Raw genomic sequence first — 22,783 nt, 5'->3', positions numbered from 1 at the left:
TTTATTTACTGTATTTTTTGAAGTACAGAAAACTTGAGTTTTTAATGTTGTCTACCCTTTTCTGACGTGGTTTTTGACTGTGTGTCATGCTTTTAAACCAGTCCTCACCTTAAATTTATAATATTGATCTATATTTTTCCTTTCTTTTTCACGTTTAAACTTATCTGGAGTCTATTTTAATCTAAAGTGTCGGGTAGAGTTTTAAATTTTCCCTCCAAATGTTAGTTGGTAAGACTATTGAATAATCTACTTGCTATGAATTGCTACTTTTATAATATATTGAATGTTTAATATACTTGAGTCTGTTTTGAATATTCTATTCTGTTTCACTAATATTTCTTATTTGGTTCTAGATGTACCCAGTTTTAATTATTGGAGCATGTTTCCTGCTAACTCCCTCTCCCCTGCCCCCCCACAACTGTTCTTTTCCCTTCTTTTAGAAATACCCTATTTGTGCAGTTCTTCTTCTAGATGAAATGTTCATTGGGATCTTTAAGAGACTGAGTTGAATTTAAAATGATCATTTTTTACACGATTGAGTCTTTCATCCAGGAATGCAGTATGTCCCTCCCCATTTGTTAAATCTGTTAGGTCCCTCAATAAAAACTTGAACAACTTCTTTTTCTGTTACCCCGAACATTTTTGATGAAGTTTAGGCCTGGGTATTTCATCATTTCTCGGGCTGTTTTTATGGTCGTGCTGATGATGGTTTGTGCCAACAGTGGCTTTTCTAGCCCAGGATCAGGTGGCAGGGGCTTGAATCAGGGCTCAGCCACTTCCTGGCTGTGTGCCCTTGAGCAAGTTAACCTTTCTGACCCCAAATTTTCTGTTCTCGTCTCATCTGCAAAACATACATAATACTACCATGTACCTTAGCAGGCTGTCGGACAGAATAAATGAGAAAACAGAGGGAAAGCACTGCGCTACAGAACACGAATGTGCGTTGTGATCATGCAGTTTCTACACTAGCAAATGTTTGTCGGTTAAACACAAGCGTATACATTGCTTCAAACATCCAAAAGCTTTAAGAAACCATCTTCCAAAACAAACCTTCAGTTTCTGAGGCCAATGTACTTCAATGTGCTTTGTTTAGAACTCTGCAAGCATTTTGAAGGCTCAGCCTGTGACCCTGTCCACCCTGTCCAGGGAACCCGTTCGCTGAGAACATCAAAGAGCCCAGGACCTCACACATGGCGCTCACCCGTGTAGCTTACGTGCTTCTAAGTCTGTGCACCGTGAGGACGTGCCACGCCCCTCGCCACATTAGAAATGTTCCTAACGTGGGTACAGTGGCTTCAGCTGTGGGACATCAGGTCATCTCTAGTGTTGCAACTCTCATAGGCAATTTCCACCAGTGGTGTGGTGACCATCAGGCCTGTCAGCAAGTCAGCAACCTGGGATCCGTCCCACCACCCACCCCCGAGCCCCGAGGCATAAGTCTCTCCCACGCACGTTCCTTTATTTAGTTAGATGTGTTCCCTGCTGTCTTCATGGCTATTTATCATCTCTGTGAAATGATCAAATCAGCCCAGACAACTTCAGCTCTTGCAAATCCTTGAGTTCTCCGTGAAAAACATCTTGGCAAACTGCCACAGACTTGCAACAAATAAAACAAGTGATCCCGCTTCAAACCTCAAACCCCTGTCGCTTGCCTTGATGTTAATTCGGACGGTTTTAGTAACTTCTCTGTGACAGCGGCATTCGAGAGTACTTCTCGGAGTGTTATATAGGTATTTTAAGAATGTGGGACAGCTTTAAGCTGTATAGTCCCAGGAGCTACAAACTGTAAAAACAAATTGAACTGATGAAAAAGTATCATCTGATTATTTTTACGAAAGCAATTAATTGCAATGCTACCAGTTAAATAAGGAGGTGTAATTCTAACGCCTGGTTTCATACCTGCCCCTTGTTGCGGTCAGGATCAGAGAAGCCACTTTTGTTCTTCTGACTAGTTTATCTTGTAACAATCCCCCGTTATGACCGCAGCGAGTGTTGCCGGTCCCTGAAAATGCAATAAACCTATGCTAAACCTGGCTTGCGCTATGAGGCTCTCTCACTTGGCTTCAGGGGAGGGCAGCGTTCAATGTAGCACAAAGTCAAGTAACAGCTAGATCATGCTCCTTTCCTCTTCATCAATATAATGTCCCTTCTTCCCGTAAGAGGCCTGGCCCGAGTGGAATTAAAGAGACGCGCATCTGGCTAACATGAGAGCCAGGCCTAGAATTGGTCCAAGACACATAGATCATGCCCACAGTGTAGACATAATCTGGGCCACTATTCAAGCAATGCTGTGGTTTATTAAACTGAGTACTTCTTCTTTCACCCACTAAACACACACATACACACACACACACACACACACACACACCCCTGCCTATTAACAATCTCATTTGAGGTTACCATCCTGCAGGATTAGAAACTGTTACTTTATCATCCTCATAATACTTAGCTCAGATTTGAGGGAAATCAGTTGGCACTGAACATACTCAATATTTAATACTTGTTGACTTTTAAATGACTTGAGGGACTAGAAAGAAAAAGAGGAGAGAAACTCATGAAGTAATTGGAAGTGGCCACAGAGATTTACGTGCTCGGAGAGGCCAAAATAGTTCCCACAAAACCGCTGTTTTCTTGCAATTAATGGTTCCGTCTTGTCAATGACTGCACAGGTGGTGGACACACCAGCCACCAAATAGCTTAGCCTCATGGTAGCCAGCTGTCTTGCTGCTAAGTGTTCTTTTTTGAGATCTCTAAGGTGTCTTTTAATTTATGGACTATCTCTTTTTTTAACTAATCAATAAAAGAAAATGAAATGCAATTTTAAAACAAACTCTCCTCTAGATTGAGTTTCATCACAACTCATCATAAACTTGCTGTGTGAACCTGGACAAATCACTTAACCTCTCTGAGTTCTAGGTTTACACAGATGGATTATTTCATTTTTAGCTGGTTGTCCTGGCACGATGTAGACAATGCCAAGCACACATTAAATGCTCAATAAATAAGTTTTTTAAAACTGCACTTTCCCCCAAAAAAGACAAAGAGAAAGGAAGAAACAGGAAGAAATTCACAACATTCTTTATTAAACTAACCTGGATTTTCCTGAGAAACACTGAAGTGATCCCTTTTTAGAATATCATGAGCTCAGAAGTGAATCATAAAATGAACAATAGAATTATTACAAAACCAGAACAGATCTATGGTTCCTTACCCTCTCTGACTTAGTTAATTCCTAGGTAACAGTACCTAGACTTCTGGCATGTACAATAAACGTTTTATTATTGTTGTTGTCGTCACTGTACTTGCAAAATTATAAATCTACTTGGATGAAACCAAATCTAATTCTCCCCTAATCTTTCCCAATGCTGTTACTTAACGTAAAATCATCACTGTGGCCAACAGGCAGAAAGGGAAAGACGCTTGGCTAATATTTGCAGTTCCTTGTCTGTGGTTATTCACTGAAGCTTGCAGAGGCAGGAACACCAAGCTTTCAGGAAATCATCTAGTTCCAAAGGCCTCAGGAAGAAGGAAGAGGCTGCCTAGACTGTGAGCACCCTGATGAAAGCAATTCCATCTTGTTTTTGCCACTATCAACCGGCATTCGAGAAGGTATTATAAGGGTGGGGGCAGACCAGAAGGGAGTGAATTCTTCACAGAGAATTTAAACAATAATAAAACCAACTCAGTGGATCTGGTTTCTGTTATCACTGTGCCGTGGCCGTGCTGAACAACGTCAGTGATGGAATTCTGTTCGATGCCAGGGCGGCTCTGCCTCCACACTGCCGCACCCCTTGGACGCTGCCCCACGGACACTATTCCCAGCACCTGCGCATTGCCTGGCACATGACAGGTATGGATTATAGGGGGAAATGCTAAGGTGGCAAATAAGAATATAGAACTCCCCCTCCCCTGCAGTTCCTTTGCTGCCTTTTCTTACTGATTTCTTGAAAACCCATAGTTTAAACTTCCCATAGTACTTTGTGTATCTCTGGCCCTTATTCAAATCCTGTGTTAAGTTTTAGACTTCACAGCTCAAGGGAAATGTCCACTCAGTGAGGACAGGGCAAGGTAATGAGCACCCACTGGCGAATGGGATCTGTGGGGAAAGTTCTGGAAGACCTGAGATGATGGACTCTAACCAGAGAAGGTTGAAGGGTGGAAGCCTTGGCACATAGTATGATGCATTAAGTGTGGGAGGGTGACCAGATCAACTCCTTTTTTCCCAGAAGCACCGTGGACTTTATGTATCACAGAGGCTCCACATCAGGGTGTCTTTCTAGCATCAAGAAGGGCTGAACCCTGTAAACGGATTCCAGAATTCTTTGTTCCCCATCCTCTTGCTTAGATTAGCAGGAAAATGGGGAAGTGTTTTCCACTAAGTTCAATCTTCAGCGATGGCTATATACTTTCGGAAGCATTAGAGTCACCTGTGTACTGGGAGCTTTGGGGAGAATGATGTGTCAAAATAGGTTAACTGACTGAAACAAATTCCCCATCTCCTGTTTGGAGATGTCAACAGTGGGGAAGGCGGTGCATGCCAGGACAAGGGGTATATGGGACTTCTCTGTACTTTCTGCTCAATTTTGCTGAGAACCTAAAACTTTTCTAAAATATGATACCTTTTTTTTTTCTTTTAAAGCCAATTGGAGAGGATGGGGAGAACTATGAAAGAATCAGTTTCATTGCGTGGCGCTTCAAAACTTACAAAGTGGTTTTTTTCCTCTTATCTTATCTCTTATCCAGTGAAACTAGCAGAGCAGGTGGCATTATTTCCATTTTTCAAGACCAGGAAACTGGAGCTCATAGAGTTAAAGTGACTTGTCTTTGGATAAAGAACAAACGACTGTCCAAGTCAGGTCTTAAAACTAGTCTGATTCTAAGCCCAGTCACCAATGCTCTCTCCACCTGTATCTCTAATGATTCACAAGCTTTTCGAGAGAAAAAAATGTCTTCTTTCTGTCCTGGATTAGATATTCAAAGTAAATGTTTCATCAACTATCAATGTCATTAACACAATAGGAGGAAGTAATATAAATAAATTCATGACAGAAAAGAAAGATTATCTAAACTATATACTCTTTCAAAAACTCCAAACTGCTAAGAGGACTTATTCTGAAATCAACAACATTAATGGGTCTATGCTGATAATGGATGGGGAACCGGAAGTCTCCAATCATTCCTAGGAGATGAAACATTCATGATTTCTCAGGACAGGCGAGCTCCAGAAAGAAATTCCCAGGGAAACCAGGGGCAAAAATAATGCCCCACCTACCGAAACAGATGTGCCTGGACTTTAAGACATAAGTTCATGAGCCCAAACGGCAATGTGTTTATGTACATCAATTCTAACTTTTTAATAAAAATAGTAACCAATATTTATTGAAGAGTCAATTCTGTACCAGGCTTTGTTCCAAGTGCTTTGTACTTTTCTGAGTTTTTGGTGAATAAAAATTAAATTTGTTTTGCAATATCGTGATACCCCTTGAAGTAATCAGACAGTATGTTTGGCACCAAAGGCTAGGGACTTGCCATTCTTGGTTCTAGAACCATGGCTTCACCGAGAGGGAGTGAGGGGAAGGCCTGACAGTTGTCCTTGAGTTAAAACCAGATAGTTCTGGACCAACAGAAGAATGTAGGCATTCCCTTTAAAAATAATAATTTAGCATAAAGCAGCTTTCCAAATAGGTTAAAGCTTTTTGCCTTATGCACAGAAATGTGCTTGAGCTTATTTCAAAGACCAACCTCTCAATATTTCAAAAATACGATTTCTAAGAAGCTTTCACCACCATACAATTCTCTAACATTAAGCTTCTCCTATGTTGCTAACAATTTCAAAGAATAAGAGGCAGGTATATAAAATCCACTGACATTACACATCTTTTGATGGTGCCCATCACAGACACAGTAATAAGGTATTTATAAGATTTTGGTGGTGATCTTAGCCCTATTCTAGACATACATAAATGTTCGTTTTTAGGTGAAAAATGAAAGGAAAAGATTCCTTTGTAATGTCCTTTGTGATACAGCCACTAGCATCTTTTCCCTTCGTCTGCTTGTTAATATCCGCTATCTCATTTAAATAGCATAGACTTTTCTCTGAACCAGTGATGAATTTTAACATGCAAACACCTGCAGAGGTGACAATGACTGATATCGACAACAAGATGGAGATTTCTGCAGCAGAGAGGAGGTTTGCCTCAGAAAGATTGCGGTGGCATGACTTCTTAGGTGAGGTTTAGGGAAAGAAGCAGAATGAGGGTCCGGAAGACAAACCTCTGACTGCCTCAGTCACCGTCTAGTAATCAGTATTTCCCTGCAATGCTCTGGCTTCAGAAACTGTTTATGACGAGTGACTGCCCTCTGGATGCATTTAAGGTGACTGGCACAGGACCTCTGGTTAACCTGGAGGGAGAGCCGGTGAGTGGTATCAATCCTGCTCTGAAAGTTTATTCTGTTTATCCTGATAGGAGTGTAACATCTCAGTCATGGGCTCAGTCAAGTTCCCTGCTGGCTGGTCATCTCTGAGTCACTCCATCAACAATCCAGTGCTCACCCCCCATCCCAACCCCTCGGCCAAATCACAGAGGCGCTCTGGGGAACAAGTCCCCGACTTGCTGAATCATCTATCCTGTTTCCTGCGAGCACATCCCACGTCCTGACCAAAGAATTCTCTGATCAAAACCACTCAAACAGGGTCATTTCTATCCTCACAAAAGATTTTGGAATTTAAACTGGGTTATGGAGTGCTGAAAGACACGCCTACCCCGGGTGCACTGAAATTTTCTATCAAGCAGAGCCACCTAGTGGTGGAATGTAATATGGGTTTTTTAAATTCTCATTTAACTTCTCTCCTAGAACACTCCAATCCAGGCGGGGTTTCCTTTTGTCTTGATTTTTACATGTTCATTGTACTCATTCTTACTTACAGTTTCCCCTTTGAGACTGTCACCTTCCTCTGTTTTCCTTACCAAACATCTATTCATCCAAGGTATACAAACCCAGAGTTTGTTATAATCAGAAAGTATTAGGACTGAAACAGAAGCCAACTCAACAGTGTCTCTTTAGAAGGGCAAGAAAATGTCAGTACGAATTTATTTCTAAAGATAAAGGGCCACTTGGATATTTACTTTGTACTTTTCTATCTTCCATAACTCACACTGTTTCCTCCACACTACACCAATATACTCCCATGTAAACTGTCACATAAAATTTACAGGCACAGAGAAGGTGGGCAAAAGTCCTTGACTGTGGTCTCTGATCTCCCCCAACACACACATATAATCTGTGGTAGAAATTAGAAGTACCTTGGGTGGTTTTGGTTTGGTTCCTTTTCTTCCTCTAAGGTAGGTAAACATTCATAGTCGGCTAGGACAGAACAAAACAAGCTTACTGTTAGTTACTGAAATTCTATTTTCTATCCACAAAACTCACACAGTTGAGCATCACATTTCTCTGATCGTGTGGTTACTTGGACAGAAATGGCCTCACCAGGGAGCTCCGGAGGTTAAAAGATTAATGATGGCAAGGCTCTTGAAATGGAAAATGTACTAATAGCACAGATACAAGACTTCAACGTGTCTCTGGCTCCGTTGGAAAGGGCACAATTCATCACTGCTTGGTTATTCAGTCCCTGAAGAACCCCACTGTGGCTCCAAAGACTGGAATCTGCATGGCTCAGGGTGGATGCTGGAATAAAACAGCCTCACCTGCGGTCCTGATGTGCCTGCAGAATGACTTCGGTCAGGAGGCACGATGGGAAAGGAGCAGGCAAAGTGGGGAACAATTGACCTTCTTAAGGTCATCAGAATTCTCTCTTATGACACTTCTGCTGGTTTTCTTCTTTTTTTTAATATTTTACTTATTTATTATTGTATTGCTTAAATATTTTATTTGGGTGAGGAGGGAAGGTAATTAGGTTTATTTATTTTTGAGGGAGGTACTGGGGATTGAACCCAGGACCTCGTGCATGCTAAGCATGTGCTCTACCACTTGAGCTGTACTCTCCCCCCAACTACTGCTGTTTTTAAAGGGGAAAAAAATCCATTGGATCAATCACCTATGCATCAAAACAACTCTCTGCTTTAGTTGTCAAATAGAAATGGCTTTTTCCAGATTTCTGATTTTAGTGAGTGTAACAGGATCACGATTTTGTATTACAATGACCTCAGCCACAAAAGGAAATATACCAAAATATTAAGAGAGATTGTTTCTGGGTGATGGATTTTTTTTCCTCATTCCACTTTTTTTTTTTTTTTGCAGTTTCCAAATTCTACTGTGTTTGTATATTACTTTTATAAACTAAAAACAACAAAATGAAACTACTTTAAGGATTACCTCAATGACCCACCCCAATCTGCAAATGCTTTACAGAGCCATTCTTCCATCAATATTGGACTATGAAAAACTGTTCAAAATTGTACAAGTTAGTTAAGTGGTTCTAATATTACTAATACACAATTGTATATATTGGAATAATACAATAATTTCTAATAACAAGTATCTAGATTTGAGAATTCCATTGTAGATTGTTGAATCTGACAGACCCTGGGGTATTTTTTAAGATAAATATTAAAAATACATGTGATGTAATAATATAAATAGTGGATTGTATTAATTTAACATGAGCATTAAAATAATTTATTGATTTTTTAAAGGAATTAAAAAAAGAAAAAACAGCTATCATCATTTTAAAGTCCAAATATTGATTTAATGAAAAGTAAGGAATATATACTATAATTACTACCAGGTATCAGCTGGAAAGTAAGTAATAGTTGGATATTTATATCACTATCTCTATTAGTGCTGTCCAATAGGACTTTCTACAGTGACTGGAATGTTCTAGATCGTCACTTTATGCTAAAATAGCCGTTAGCTACAGGTGGCTACTGAGTCTTCAAAATGTGACTGGAGTGACTAAGGAACAAAATTAATTTTATTTAATTTTTAAAATTTTAAGTGAAGCAGACACATATGACTAGTGTCTATTGGACAGCACAGATCGATGTAAATTATATTTGAGGAAGTTTTATATTTGTATACAGATTAAAATCACAGATGTCTAAATTCTATAAGACACCAGGTAAAACCAGATGCTAACTTTTCCCAGATAGCTTGGTCTCAAGAGATTTCCTTGCTTGAAAAAACGACCATTTTCTTCTCGAAAAAGATCATGTGAAAAATGTGCACAAAAATAAAAACAAGTGACAATTGATACAATAATTAAAATGAATAGTTAAGAGTGGTCAGACCCAAGGTTACTGTCTGCATGTGCCTGATGTAACGCGGGTGGGTTCACCCGGTCCCACGCCAGGATTTACCGCACGGTTATAAAGCTTTTGCAGCTTTCTCTTATCAGAGAGAACAGAAAAAACTAGGTTATTACACCCCACATACCATTTCTATTCATGCTGTTCATCCACTTATCAAGCTCTTCCATTTCTATTTCCATGACAGAGGGTGTGTCTTCCTCAAAAATAGGTCTAGAGAGAGAAAGTAAAAAGCTTGTTGGAAAAAAAACCAAAAAACAAAAAAACACGAAACAAAACCAACACGTGTGGTGTGCTTAATTTCATTTGAGGAGAGCCTAGGATGTGGACCGTGGACTCTGGGGAAGATGAACTTGATTCCGTATCTGATCCTCCAGGGTAGCCTGGGTGAGCAGGGGTTTGCCTGTTCAAGTGTACCAACTCTTAACAAGAAAAAAGGCGAAAACTAAAGTAAACCTTCAACCGTCACTGATCTAAACATGTAGAGAGCACATACCAGGACCAGGCTGAAAGGGAATCCAGACTCTGCTCCCCTGAAGGTACCAGCCGAGCCTACAAGGCTTCCTCTGCGAGCCCCCTCCAGGGAGTTGCTACATTTAGCATTTTAGCCTTGCTTAATTTCACTTCCCTTTCTTTTGGGGTTTTTCATCAGTGCCCCAGGTCAAGACACCACTGTAAACAGGCTACTTTCATCACCTCTCCCTTTGTTCCTGGATTTCCTGCTTTGAAGAAATGGAACCCTTGCTTTCAGAAATCGGGGGGCTTCCCCCCTGCCAGGGCTGGGCGCGCACCATTAGGTGAAGCAGCCCCGGGCTGCCGGAGAGGGAGGTGGGGGCGGGGACCCCCAGCTCTGAAGGGCTGCCTATGCGCTAGCCTGTGCGGAGGAAGCCAGTCTGGTGTCCAAACAAGCAAGGGCGGGGCTGACTTGGTGGTGACATCACCCCAGACCACCCCTCTGGGCGGAATCCTCTCTCCCTCTCTCCCCTCCACCTCGCTTCCTGCCCCCAGCCCCTATGATGCACTGCTTCTCAACCTACAGACTTCAGTCTTCTCGCTCTCCTCCCTTAATACCAGCCAAAGTATCTTCCCTGGTGATAAAAAATTTTAACAAGACATTACTGTACATAAAATAAGCAACAAGGACCTACTGTATAACACAGGGAACTATATTCAATTTCTTGTAATGATCCGTAATGGAAAAGAAACAAAATATATGTATGTATTATGTATGTATATGTATAACTGAACTGATTTGCTGTACACCTGACACTAACATTGTAAATCGACTACACTTCAATAAAAAATAAGAATAAAAAATTTTTTAAATCAGAATAAATGAATCAATGTCCTTGAAATATGCCCAGGGTCAGAAATATTTAACCAACCATGCATTTGGAATTGGCCACAGTCAGAAAAAGGTTCTTTTCTGAACAGAGGATCTTCTCTTCTACTCAGATCCCCTGCTGGGCTGAGGTGGGGGCTCTCGCATATCCTCCGGCACATGTCCTGGGGCCGGGGAAGCGGGAGGTCCCCACGAGGAGTGTCTGAACCAAAACTGTTGAAAAGCTGGTTCTCTAATCTGCTTATCCCCGGACATCCTCGACACCATCGTCCACCCTGAGCTGGAATGGATGCAGTAGGGGAACTTACACTTTCAAGTTTTCATTTCCCAGTTCACCTAAGAGAGAGTAAACATAAAAGTCACGTTAGCTTGCGTAGTCTGTAACAACTTTTCATTTCAACAATAGCTGAAATCTCTACAGAGAGAGGCAATGACTTTAAGTAGATGAGGTTTTTAAAGGAACCATAATTAACCTCTAAGTTAACAACTGCAGATTGCTATGTTGAAATGAGGTGCCATCACCATGAAATCTGTTTCTTTTAGATATCGGGGTCCTCTGAGAGCACACACTTCACATCAGATGTCCATCCCTCTGGGCTGTCTTTATCCATATGAAGAGGAAAACAGTGGTAAGGGGGACAAAGGAGGAGTTGACAAGAATGCTTGTTCCTGGACCCCCAGGTATCCCGGTTCAAACCACTGCTGCTTCATCTGCTTGTGACACTCCAAACCAAACAGCGTGACACTGTCCCTTTGTCCCAGAGTAGGATGTGGGGTATCTGTCACAGGCTCCACTCGGACCACTCCTCTAACCCCTACTCTTTGCGTGGCTGAATCCCTCACACCTTCCAGTCTCAGTGAAAGCGAGTCCCTCTAAAACCGAATTCCCCTACCGAGGTTATGATTCATCTCTCTATCCAAAACTTTATTCTCTTTCTTGTCCCGTCTGACCTCAATCCTAACTGAACACTCACCAACCAGAATCGGAGGACTAAAATTGCTGTTGTCGATAACATCGTTCGTGTACTAAAATTGCTGCTGTAGGTATCACTATTACACAAACTCAAGTTGTCTCTCCGGGGCAAGATGCGCTCACAGACCCCCAGCCATGGACCACCTGGCCAGGGAATCATAAACCAGAGACATCCCGACTCACCAAACCATGATTAAGAAATGTCACACAAATGTCACAAGATGATTAATCCCAGCTTCTCTGTTCTTCTCTGTTAAGAACATCCCCAACTCAAAGACCAAGTTGGAGTGGATCTGAGGCTTGTCTCCCACTCCCTTGTGTGGCGCCCTGCAACAAACCTTTCCTTTGCTGCAAACCCACTCTCAGAGTTTGACTTCCTGTACTGCGGGCACACAGCCCTTTGCCTGGTTACATCACCTTAAACTCAGAGAGGCCTCCCCCACCTCCTCTGTTTGATGTAGGGCTCATCTTTCCTGCTGTTTCCGGCTCAGTACCTTGCTTGCTTCTTCATAGCATCTGCCACCACCTGTCATTGATCAGTTCCTCTGTGTCATTCTTTTTTATTTGTCTCTTCCACTGGGCCACAGCTCCCAAAGTGCGGGGATCATATCTGCCTTGTTCAACGTGGTATTCCCCCCTCCCATCCCACTTGCACGATACCTGGTAAACACCCTGTACATATTTATTGAATAAATGACTAGGTCTTACTCTGGATTGCCCAGTCCTGGGGTTAAATTCATGCCCAGTGTTCTGGATTTCACATTATCAAAGTAGTGAAGCTTTCAACAAGCCTGCTGTTAGTCAAGATGAGCCAGGTAACAGTTTGCAAAATGGCTCTAACGCTGATCAGACTCCAAATGAACATGTGGCAAGAATTAGGGCCCAATGCCCCAGCTCAAGCTCTGTTTTGTTTGGCAGGGAGTCCAATGCACCCAGAGAAAGGAGGCAATAATGTCCAGCGAATGGAGAGCGCAGCCCCATTGCACCTTTTTCAATGGGAAAACCACTGAGCAGCAAACCACTGTGTAGAGGTCCGCTGCATAGTCAGATGGTCCTGATTCTTGGCAATCAGAGCCCTCCTTTTGTCTGGCAGGCAGAAATTCAGGTCCCCAGCGAGGGAACACAACCAGCAGGCACCTGGAACTGAGCTCCTGGCAGCCGGGAGCCGCTGTCATTTCCTGTGGGTTGGCGTGCTTTCATGCACCGCTAATCCAGGAAAGCTGGGCACAGATGTCAGTTTCATGCCATCACTACTTCCCTTCCAGGAGCGGTAAGTTATGTCCTTCTGCCCCCTGGGGTAGGAATGTGAAGCCCCCTGCAGATGTCTGACTCCTCAGACACTTAGATGGGGGAGAGAGGAGTGTGTACATCTTATTTTATGTATGCATTTTTCATCTAGAATTTATCAGCTACTTCCTTAAAGGATTTTACTATAAATAAAGCCCCCATACAACTGAACCTCCCTTACAGGTGGACCCATAAAAATCCCCCTGTTTTGTCACTCCCGCCTCCTCCCTCTCCCTCTTTCCCTGCTTCATAAACAACCCCTTACTAATTTCTTGCAGAACAAGTGGCCCCACAGACCCCCTGTTGAGGGGGTGGATTTATCTTTCTAATCTGGGTGCCCGCAGGCTTCGGGGGGAGCAAAAGCTAGCCCCGCATGCAGATGATGAAGTTTAAAAACCCATTACACAAGTGCTCCAGAGGTTACCGAGTGTGAAGCTCGGGTTATCAGTATTCAAACAGAGCAAAAAGCCTTCCACAGCCCGTCTCCCCACCGGCCGTTACCCCTGCCCCAGGCACCATGGCAACAGAAAGACACCTGGGAGAGCTCAGCACAGCCGAGCATTAAACCAAGAGGGACACCAATTACCCGTCCTCAGCAATCAGGCCCTGCCCGCTCCACTCCACCTGGCTTGTATCTCTTTATTAATAGCCGCCTGCTACTCCCTCTGCACCCGGGAGGCTCTCACGCAGCCCGCCACCCGCACTCGATGCCATTTTCCCTCCCACCGCCCTTCCATTTCCTGTCCGCCTCCCCAGCGGGTCCTGCAGTCCCCACATGACACCCACTTAGCCTGAAGAGGCCCCGCTCCCAGCTACTCTCCTCTGTGCACTTGGCCGTGGGCTGGCCGGGGTGGGGGCTGGCGGCAGGAGCCCAGCGGGAGGCTGGCTTGCTTATCTGGTTTCCATGCTGAGCAGCGAGCAGTGACTCTCTTTCTGAAGACTGAGCAGAGCCAGGTGTCAGGCAGCCTGTTCAAAGGGATGGTTTACTGCCAGCTGTTTTCCTGCAGCTCTTTCTGAGAGACACAGCACCTCAAGACACCTCATACGTGTTAAATAATAACAACTGCAAGTGTAATGTAATGCCTGGAAGTCTCCGGACAATGACATTAGCACAAGTCGCTACACAGCCTTCCCTTTTCCTGGGCATGAAAAGGACAGGACCAAAGGAAAAAGGGCAATTTCCATGCAAGTGAAGTGTCCTTTCTAAAAACGTTGGCCAAATACTCCCCAGTTGTTGAATTTAAAGACATTTCCTGGTATAGGGCAATACACCAGGGTCTATTCCTGTGAGCAAAGAAACAATGCGTCTATTCCTGACCTAATGAGGGGACATCCTCCTGTTCGCTCACAAAGCATTCCTTTAAGAGCTTTCCAACCAAAATGCTAGTCTGATCCAGAATGACAGTTTTATTTTTCCTGGAAAGAATATATTTAAATCAAATTCCATTAATTTAAATATTCTGGGGAAGAGGGTATAGCTCAGTGGTAGAGCACTGGCTTAGCATGCACAAGGTCCTGGGTTCAATCCCCAGTACTTCCATTAACAAATACATAAACCTAAATTACCTCCCCCAACAGAAAGAAAAAAAAAAAAAAACCTAAAAAAAAAAAAAAAAAGAACTAGGCTCTTCAAATAAAAACAAAACTAAATTAAAAAAAATTTCTCCTTTTATTGACTTGCATTGTAATGTTAAATATTGGTGGGTGAACTTCTGTGGACAGTGGTTGAGAACCTTTTAGCTATCAGCTTGCCCCGCAGAGATTTATCTGTTAAGCAGTTAACCATCTGTACCTATATTAAAGGAGTGGCCAGTAAAAAAATATCCAAATAAAGCTCTCTATAACAAAAAATTTTGTGATAAGCAATTGTTTTGAAATCCTTAGTTTTCCATTTGTGTTTTCTTAAATCTTTAAACAAAATTTTTTTTATTTTTTAGTTTGTTTTGGGGAGGGAGGTAATTAGGTTTATTTATTTATTTTTAATGGAAGTACTGAGGACTGAACCCAGGACCTCGTGCATGCTAGTCATGCACTCTACCGCTGAGCTAGACCCTCCCCTATCTTTTCTGTTTTCTTAAAATGAGACACATTTAAATGAAAAACAATGTGCCAGTTTGTATTATGGATAATGTACACAGTTATTTTTACCTCTAAGAACAAGTGTTCTCTAAAAAAAGAGTTCTAGCATTCTTTCATCAACTCATCCATTCAACAGACATTTATTGAGCAGGTAACATATGTGTTGGACTAGGCATTCTGTCAGATAAAAGGGATAATAATAATTAGCTAACAATTACAACATGCCAGGTACTGTTTTTTCTAAGCGCTTTAAGTAGATGAATCCACTTAATTCTCACAACAACTCTATAAGGTAGGTACTGAATCTTCCCATTTTACAGAAGAGGAGACTAACTGAACCAGAGGTCACAGAGCTGAGAAGTGCAAAAGCCAGCTAGCAGAATGTTCCAGAATCTGTCCCCTCAACCTTCACCCTACACCATTCAACAAGATAAATTAGACAAGTTCTTGGTTCTCTTGGACCCTACAGAGAACCTAGTAAAAAAGAGAGACAAGACAAAAAAAAAAAAAAAATGAAAGACCAAAAACAGGCAAGTCACCAACTTATGCCAATGTAAATACAGTGAGCAGTGGTGATGAATTTTGCCTGGGGTGTGATTACTCAAGGCTCCAGAAAAACTTTAGAGCAGGACGTTGAAGAACAGGGTGGGAATTTGCCAAGCAAACAAAAAGGAATTTCCAGACAGAAGAAATAGCATCAACTAGGAATGGAGGCATCAGGAAAGGACAAGCCATGCTCCAGGAACAGCAAATACTATCTGGGCCGTGTCTGAAGATGAGGCCAGTTCTCACTTGTAAATGGCTTTTGAATTTTGAGATTCTCAAAATAAAGTTCAGTGAAAAATCCTTTTCTGGATTTAGAACCTCAGAGCATGACCATTTGACTGGCCAATCCCATCCTTTCCCCCACCGCATGACTCTGTTAGGTAAGACCAGCCATAGGCTATGGTTCTAGCAGGAAGTTCTTACTTTCCCTACTTAAAAAAAACAAAAACAAAAAAAACTGGATCTACATACACCCCAATGTTCATAGGAGCCCTATTTACAATAACCAAGACCTGGAATCAACCTTAATGTCCAACAGATGACTGGATAAAGAAGATGTTGTGTACACACACACACACACACACACACACACACACATATATATACACAATGGAATACTACTCAGCCATAAAAAAGAATGAATAATGCCATTTACAGCAATATGGATAGACCTAGAGAAGATCATATTAAGTGAAATATGTCAGATAGAAAAAGACAAATATCACATATCACTTTTATGTAGAATCCAAAAAAAAATGATACAAATTATATTTACAAACCAAAAACAAGACTCATGGAAATAGAAAACAAACTATGGTTACCAGTGGGGAAAGGAGAGGAAGGATAAATTAGGAGTTTGGGGTTAACAGATATACATTAAGGTATATAAAATAAACAACTAGGATCAACCATATAGCACAGGGAACTATATTTTTTGTAATAACTTATAATGGAAAAGAATCTGAAAAGAAAAAAAATATATATGTATAACTGAATTGCTTTTCTGTACACCTGAAACTAACATTGTAAATCAACTACACTTCAATAAAAACATTAAAAAAAAAACTGGGTTCAGGCAGCTCTGTTTGCTTTTTCTTTTTCTCTAGCTTACAAAGGAACACCCATGTGACCACTGTTATCAGGTCACTCTGAAATTGCCAACAGTAGAGAAACATGTGTATTTCCTGGTTTCTTGGAATCTATGACACCAGCCTCTGCCATGAGGGGTAATGCACTTCAGGGCTTCTTTCCCAGCTCACATTTGCCCTACCTGCTGGCATCATGGAAAATGAATATTTACAGCTCCGGGGGAGCTTAAAGGCTCTCCTAGTGCAAGGACAGTGAGCAGCCCGCAGACCCAGGGCCTGATCTCACAGCCAGAGGTGCCCTGTTAGTGGAGGTGAGGGCCACAGAGGGCCAGGATGTACATGTAAATCTATATCTTATCACCCTTGAGTGATTTTTGGAATGCCTAGAGGCTTCAACTTAAAATTCTAATCAGTCATCTTTAACCAGCACAAGTCAAAAGAATCCAAGTCTGCTTTGGACCTAGAATTGCCCTGAAACCTAGTATTTGCTAGTCCTGGAATTGGAACTAAATGCTCTCAGACTGTATCTCTGACGCAGGGAATTTTCTATCAGATTGGTTTTATAGTGATGATAGTCATTTTTAGCCAATCAGAAATTTTATTCTAAAAGTTAGCATAGATTTATCTTTAAAAAAATTTTTTTAAATGGAGGTACTGGGGATCGAACCCAGGACCTCATGCAGGCTAAGCATGCACTCTACCACTAAGCTGTTTCTCTCCCCCAGCATAGCTTTAATAGGAATAAGACCAATGCTTCACCCAGGCCTTTTCAAGATCCAGGTGGGACATAGCACCGGGGAGAATACAGTATCTGTGACAAAATACAGAGGGAAGAATCCTTTTGTTGCGGAGATGACCCCAAGGACTCCAGCTGTCCCACCCCTGACCCCGGTCTGACCCACTGCCTCATCAGACGTACCTTTTCCCCCCAACAGTCAGGAAATGTTGCATGAACTAATTAGCCAAAATTAAACAGGGCCCTCATCCAAATTAGGTCCAGAGTGTATTTTTTTTTTTTTTTTAAAGAAAGGAACATGGCATTTCTAAACTCTGGAAAACTTCATTGAAATAGCCATTCATCAACTACTATTTTCTGTAATCCTCATTGCTTAACTTTAAAAGCTCTCCGTTCCTCCTCCCGCCCCACCCCCAACTCCAGGCAGGTGTCAGGATAATACTCACATGTCTGTAAAATGTTCTGAGATCCTTGGCTAGAGGGCTCTGTGCAGAAGCAAAAAGCATTGTGTTTTATTGATCATTCATTAACACATGAAGCAACTGTATGGAAATGGGGACAGGCAAAATACTTACCTGGTTTATTCTTTTTTCTTTTACGGTATGTTGCAAGGAGTATCACCGATAAAAGTAGGAGGGCCAGTAAAATCAATGGGATCAACACCATGAGTATAAACTCTAGCTGATCTGTATCCTCACCATTAAGGGTGGAGTTCATATTTGTGGTGAATGATTCTGTGGTCACCATAGCAAACGTGCTCAGAGAGACAGTCTCTTCATCTGGCACGGCCACTTCTTGGGGCATTTCTCCTGACTGTTCTGTTTCCACCAAGAAATCTGTGGGAACACACACAAAATTGAAATTGTCACGAAGACAGAGCTAGCATGTTACGTCCTCAGTGATTTGAAATTTACCCTACACGCATCCAGTGATAAACTTGATCCACTGGATTTGGTCTTCCAGTTCAGCTGAGCCAGAGTATTGATCGAACATAAATGGAGCTAGGGCTGGGAGTATCTTGAAAACAGAATCAGAGCCCAGGGATTAAACCTCCCACAAATGCAGGCAGTTTAGCACCCTTCAGACACTTTAGATGCACTTAAGCAAAGGGCATTGAGAAGCTTTGTCATGTTGAGGGTGGAATTCCAGGGTAGCCTATAGAATATTTTAATACCATTTCTGAAAAAACCTGAATTTCCGTTTATTGAAAGTTAAGCACTTGCCACGTAACACTCTTAGAAATAAAGGAATGCACTGAATCCTAACTTTTACTCAAAGGTTACCTACCAGTGGAAAAGAAGTCTTTGAGACTGGGGTGACTGATCAGATGTCAGTGTCAGGCCTCAGTTCTGCAGAGAACTGAGTCTGCCTCTGAAATGATCCAACAGAAATTCTGGATTCTACATAAACATGCAACATGTATTTCATTTGTAAAATGAAATTCTCAAAGGGAAATGCCCTTAGAAACTAAGGAAACTGCACCAGTATTTAAATGTATTGAATAACATGCATCTTTAGAGCTTTCCCGACTAGTAAGCTATAAGCAGGTTTATTCTGTTGGGACTTCAGATTGTGTTGGAAAATTGTTCTGTGGCTCATCACAGGACAGGAAAGGACTAGTAGCTGGATGATTCTTCAGAAAATCCTTCCTTACCGGGCTCCATAGTGACCATGGTCAGGAGAGCCACAGGTTTTCCTCCCTTTGTGGTACGAGGTTGCCAATTGCCCAGGAGGGGCCCACTGAGAAAAACAGCACATGAGCTGAGGCTACAGAAGACTTGTCCAGGGAGATGATTTGTGTGACAGTGCTTCCCAAGGTAGAAGGTGCCCTGCCAGTGGAGACGTTGGCTGCTTGAAGCCATGTTCTGTACAGCAGGTTAGACCACCACCTACAGGATGACTGACAGGCCAAGGCAGAGCCAATGCATCCTTAGCTCTCTGCACGGCTGCGACAGGGTTTATAAAAATATTCGCTGGATCACAGTCTATTTTTTGGGGGGTTATGTAAACACTTCAGTTTTCATGAAGACCAGGGAATCAACTTGATAATGACATTGGTCAATGCCACACCAAACCATCAAAATCAATTACAAACAGCAGAGTCTAAGTAACTAGTATTCCTCACATGTATATACTAAAAGCAGGATTTAAAAAATCTACCATTTATTGATCTCTGCCTTCAGGGTTACATGACTTTGCTCTGTACTTAGGTCTTTGGAAATGTTGCAGCAAAGTGTGTTACAGCTCAGTGTTATAGCTCAGTTGTGACAGCAACCTGGATCCAGGCGAGAGACCAAGAAGCATTCAGAGGGTTAGAGAACTCAGATTTATCACGCCAGTGGGCCTAGAGGAGTTAACACTCCAAGCTCTGGACTGTGTCTGTAGGTTTACACAGGATTTTATAGGCCGCCAGTCTAGATTTTGCAACATCATATGCAAATAAGGTATAACAAATGGACCAATCAGGAGTGATGGAAATGGACCAATCAGGAGTGATAGAAATGGACCAGTCAGGAGTGAGCTTAGGGAACCAATAGAATCTTAGGGGTAATTTCCGCTTTCCTAGAAGTAAGCCGTTTCAGAGTAAAAAAGTGAGATAATGCCGCTGGGCCAGGGAACCAAATGGTGCTGGCAGAAGGGTAGTGGCCCTGCCTGGGGGTCTTGCCATCTTTTTCGTGGGGCTTCCCACCTCAAAATAAGGTGAGTCAATAATGTATTCACACATTTGTTAAAGCTTTGATATATCCTGTATCACCCTGGACTAGGAAAAGATACTATCCACCAAGACAACCTCCTCCTTGAAGTTATCCTGCTTGCAGAACTACTGGGACCAAACAGCTTTCTGCACTGATAACCGAGACCAGTAAAAACTGGACATATGGTTAGGGGTGGGTGACTGGGCAGTGGTACACGCACAAACGCAGTTGGTGTTTGTGCACCTTCCTCTAATACCCAGACCTCCCTTTTACGTCTTTTGTGTGTTTATTTCTCCCACTGCTGTAGCTGCTACCACTATTTCAAGCTAACCTTTACAGATAATTTTCTAAGAGCCTAGTGCTGTGCTCTGCCTTTTTCCTGGATTATTGCATTTTGTCCATACCATTTTTCTCAGACAGAAACTGGGGCAGAGAGGCTCCACGATTTGCCCACGATCACAAAACTATCACAAAGGAGTGAGGACTTGAACCCAGGAGGGCTGGCTGCAGAACGTGAGCTTTGAAATCCACATAACACTTTCCCTCCGATCAGGCAGGAATGGAACAATTCCAAATCAAGAAATGGGGACGGAGAGAGGGAACCCTGGGTTCTTGCCCCTCAGCCTACAAGGAGGTGGTTTTCCAGCACAAAGGCAAAAGGAGGGGAGGAGCTTTCAGAAACCTGGGTTTTGCTGGGCTTGCCCCAAGCTCCCCAGCCCAGGTGGCTGTGAGCAGAGCTTCCCAGAACAATGGGATATTTCCAGCCTCCTTGTGGAAGGCGGACAAGTTCCCAGTAGAACAGTAGCACTCTGAGTCACACTTGACCTGTTGCCCCAGAAGAAGAGAAAATAGGAAAGGAAACAAGCTAGCACGACTAATGAGGGCGTTTGGATGATCAGGCATGAAGAGAAACAGAGAGAATTGCACAGATGGTCCTGGGTTGTCCACGTGTGTTTCTTAGCACGAGGGACAATGCTGCTCACAGGTGGCCCTCAGTGGCACTTTGGAGGGAAAAGGGCTGGAGATTCTCTCCACAATATCCTTCTCACACACACTCAAACGTATGTTTTCCATGTTAACCATCATTTACTCTCTCTGATTCTCTAGTGACTGTTGAAATAAATGAGAATCAAGGGTTCTCTCTGTGTTTTATTTTTCTTTACCCTGCAAGCCTTCATCTCCAGACACTCCTGTAACAACCTCCCTCACAGCCCTCCCTCCCCAACCAATACCATCATAGCCTCAAAATAATAAATAACGGTCATGCATCAGATGCTCACAGTATAAGTTAGGTACTAGGATAAACTAAACATGCATCGTCTAACAACCTTCACAACAACTTTATCGTTCACACTGCAGATAAAGAAACTGAGTCTCAAATTGTTAGGTAGTTAGATAAGTGAGGGCACCGGGCAGATAAGGTGGTGGAGGGGGAGGATGGTTGGGAAGATGGCAATATGCCTGCCTTTAGCATACAGGGGCTTTACTTCCTGTAAATGAGTGCCAACAAGAAATCGGTCAGAACTCAACAGCCTCAGCTGCGAGGTAGCGACAAGGACCTAACCGGACATGAGGACATGACCCAGCGCTTGTTGTAATATAATTAACATTTTGGCTTAGGTGCCCCCATGGGCCTTTCTGTGTGCATCATGGGTAAGGACATGCGCAAAAGGGGACGAGCATGACTAAGCACTCCAGGGGCAAGAGCTGTCAATCAATCAAGAGACCACCTCTGAGCGAGGGTATAAGGAGAAGGTGCAAAAAAGACCACCTCCCAATCTTGGAGGTGTGCTTTCCCTTTGCTAATAAAACCTTTAAAATCATTCACTACACAACGCTTCTGCCTCCCATCTGAATTCTTCTCTTTTGGGTATGACAAGAATTGGGGTCCTTTCTCTTCCCCTTTGGGGTAACAAAATATCTTATCAAGGTACAACCTTATTTATGCTGTCGGTTCAGCTGATCCCTATGGGTTTTGAAGCTGTGTTCCCTTGAACGTAGGTGCCAATGACAGTGAGGTTCTAGTCACAGCTGTGTTGCTTAGTGGTTGAGGGAATTTGGACAAATTATTTACCCCCTAGTGGCTAAATGTTCTAATCTGTACAATTAAGGAATTATTTCCAGAGTCCCATCTATTTCTACATCCCTGTTGATTCTAAAACGTTTATCTTGTTTTTAATTAGGCTTTTTGAACAGGTACTATGCATGTTTACATGGTCCTAAGCTCAGAAAGGATTTCACTACCACCCTTTTCCTCAGCCACTCAATTTCCCTCCAAAGTGGTAACCACTGTTTCTGATGCCTTCCAGAGAATTCTATGCATATACAAGTATATCATTTCTGGTTTTCTTTTTTTTTTTTTTAACACCAATGGCAGCAAAATTTATAGACTGCTCCTTGCTTTTTTCACTTAAAATTGGATCTTGAAAATTATTCCATGTCTGTGTACAGAGAGATGTCTTTCCCTCCCATTATTTGGATGTATGACAATCTATTCCTACTGATGGAGATGTGGGCTGTTTCTCTTGTATTTCCCATGATGCTGCTGCAGTCGGCCCTGCACACCCTGACTTTACACACGTGCAGGTATATTCTGCTGCAGATCTCCAGAGTGGGGACAGGGTATTGAGTGCGGCACCAAACCACTCTTGGGGCCAGGGGTCCGTCCTCACAGCTGTATCAAGACAACTCCAGCCCAGTCCTCAGACAGTGAGAATTGGCAGAAACTAAGTAGAGAGCTGGGCACGTAGGGGTCAGCGAGGGGAAAGCT

At 42.6% G+C, this 22,783-nt stretch overlaps 2 protein-coding genes across 2 annotated transcripts in view; one reads left to right on the top strand and one right to left on the bottom strand.

The window, feature by feature from the left end:
• ARFIP1 (ARF interacting protein 1) overlaps positions 1-22,783 on the top strand; it is a 1,058,373-nt gene that overhangs the window by 822,495 nt on the left and 213,095 nt on the right. The window lies entirely within an intron of this gene.
• The window catches only part of TMEM154 (transmembrane protein 154), a 42,566-nt gene that overhangs the window by 4,541 nt on the left and 15,242 nt on the right, over positions 1-22,783 (bottom strand). Inside the window, exons 2-6 of the mRNA XM_010968507.3 lie at positions 17,893-18,153; positions 17,764-17,802; positions 10,917-10,944; positions 9,394-9,479; positions 7,305-7,365 (exon numbers count right to left, since the gene is read on the bottom strand). Coding sequence (XP_010966809.1) covers positions 7,305-7,365; positions 9,394-9,479; positions 10,917-10,944; positions 17,764-17,802; positions 17,893-18,153 — 475 coding nt within the window. The remainder of the gene's footprint in view (positions 1-7,304; positions 7,366-9,393; positions 9,480-10,916; positions 10,945-17,763; positions 17,803-17,892; positions 18,154-22,783) is intronic.

The sequence above is a fragment of the Camelus bactrianus genome, chromosome 2, assembly GCF_048773025.1.
Source record: "Camelus bactrianus isolate YW-2024 breed Bactrian camel chromosome 2, ASM4877302v1, whole genome shotgun sequence".
Taxonomy (NCBI): Eukaryota; Metazoa; Chordata; class Mammalia; order Artiodactyla; family Camelidae; genus Camelus; species Camelus bactrianus.
The sequence above is the reverse complement of the archived record's forward strand: the minus strand, read 5'-3'. Positions and strand labels throughout refer to the sequence as shown.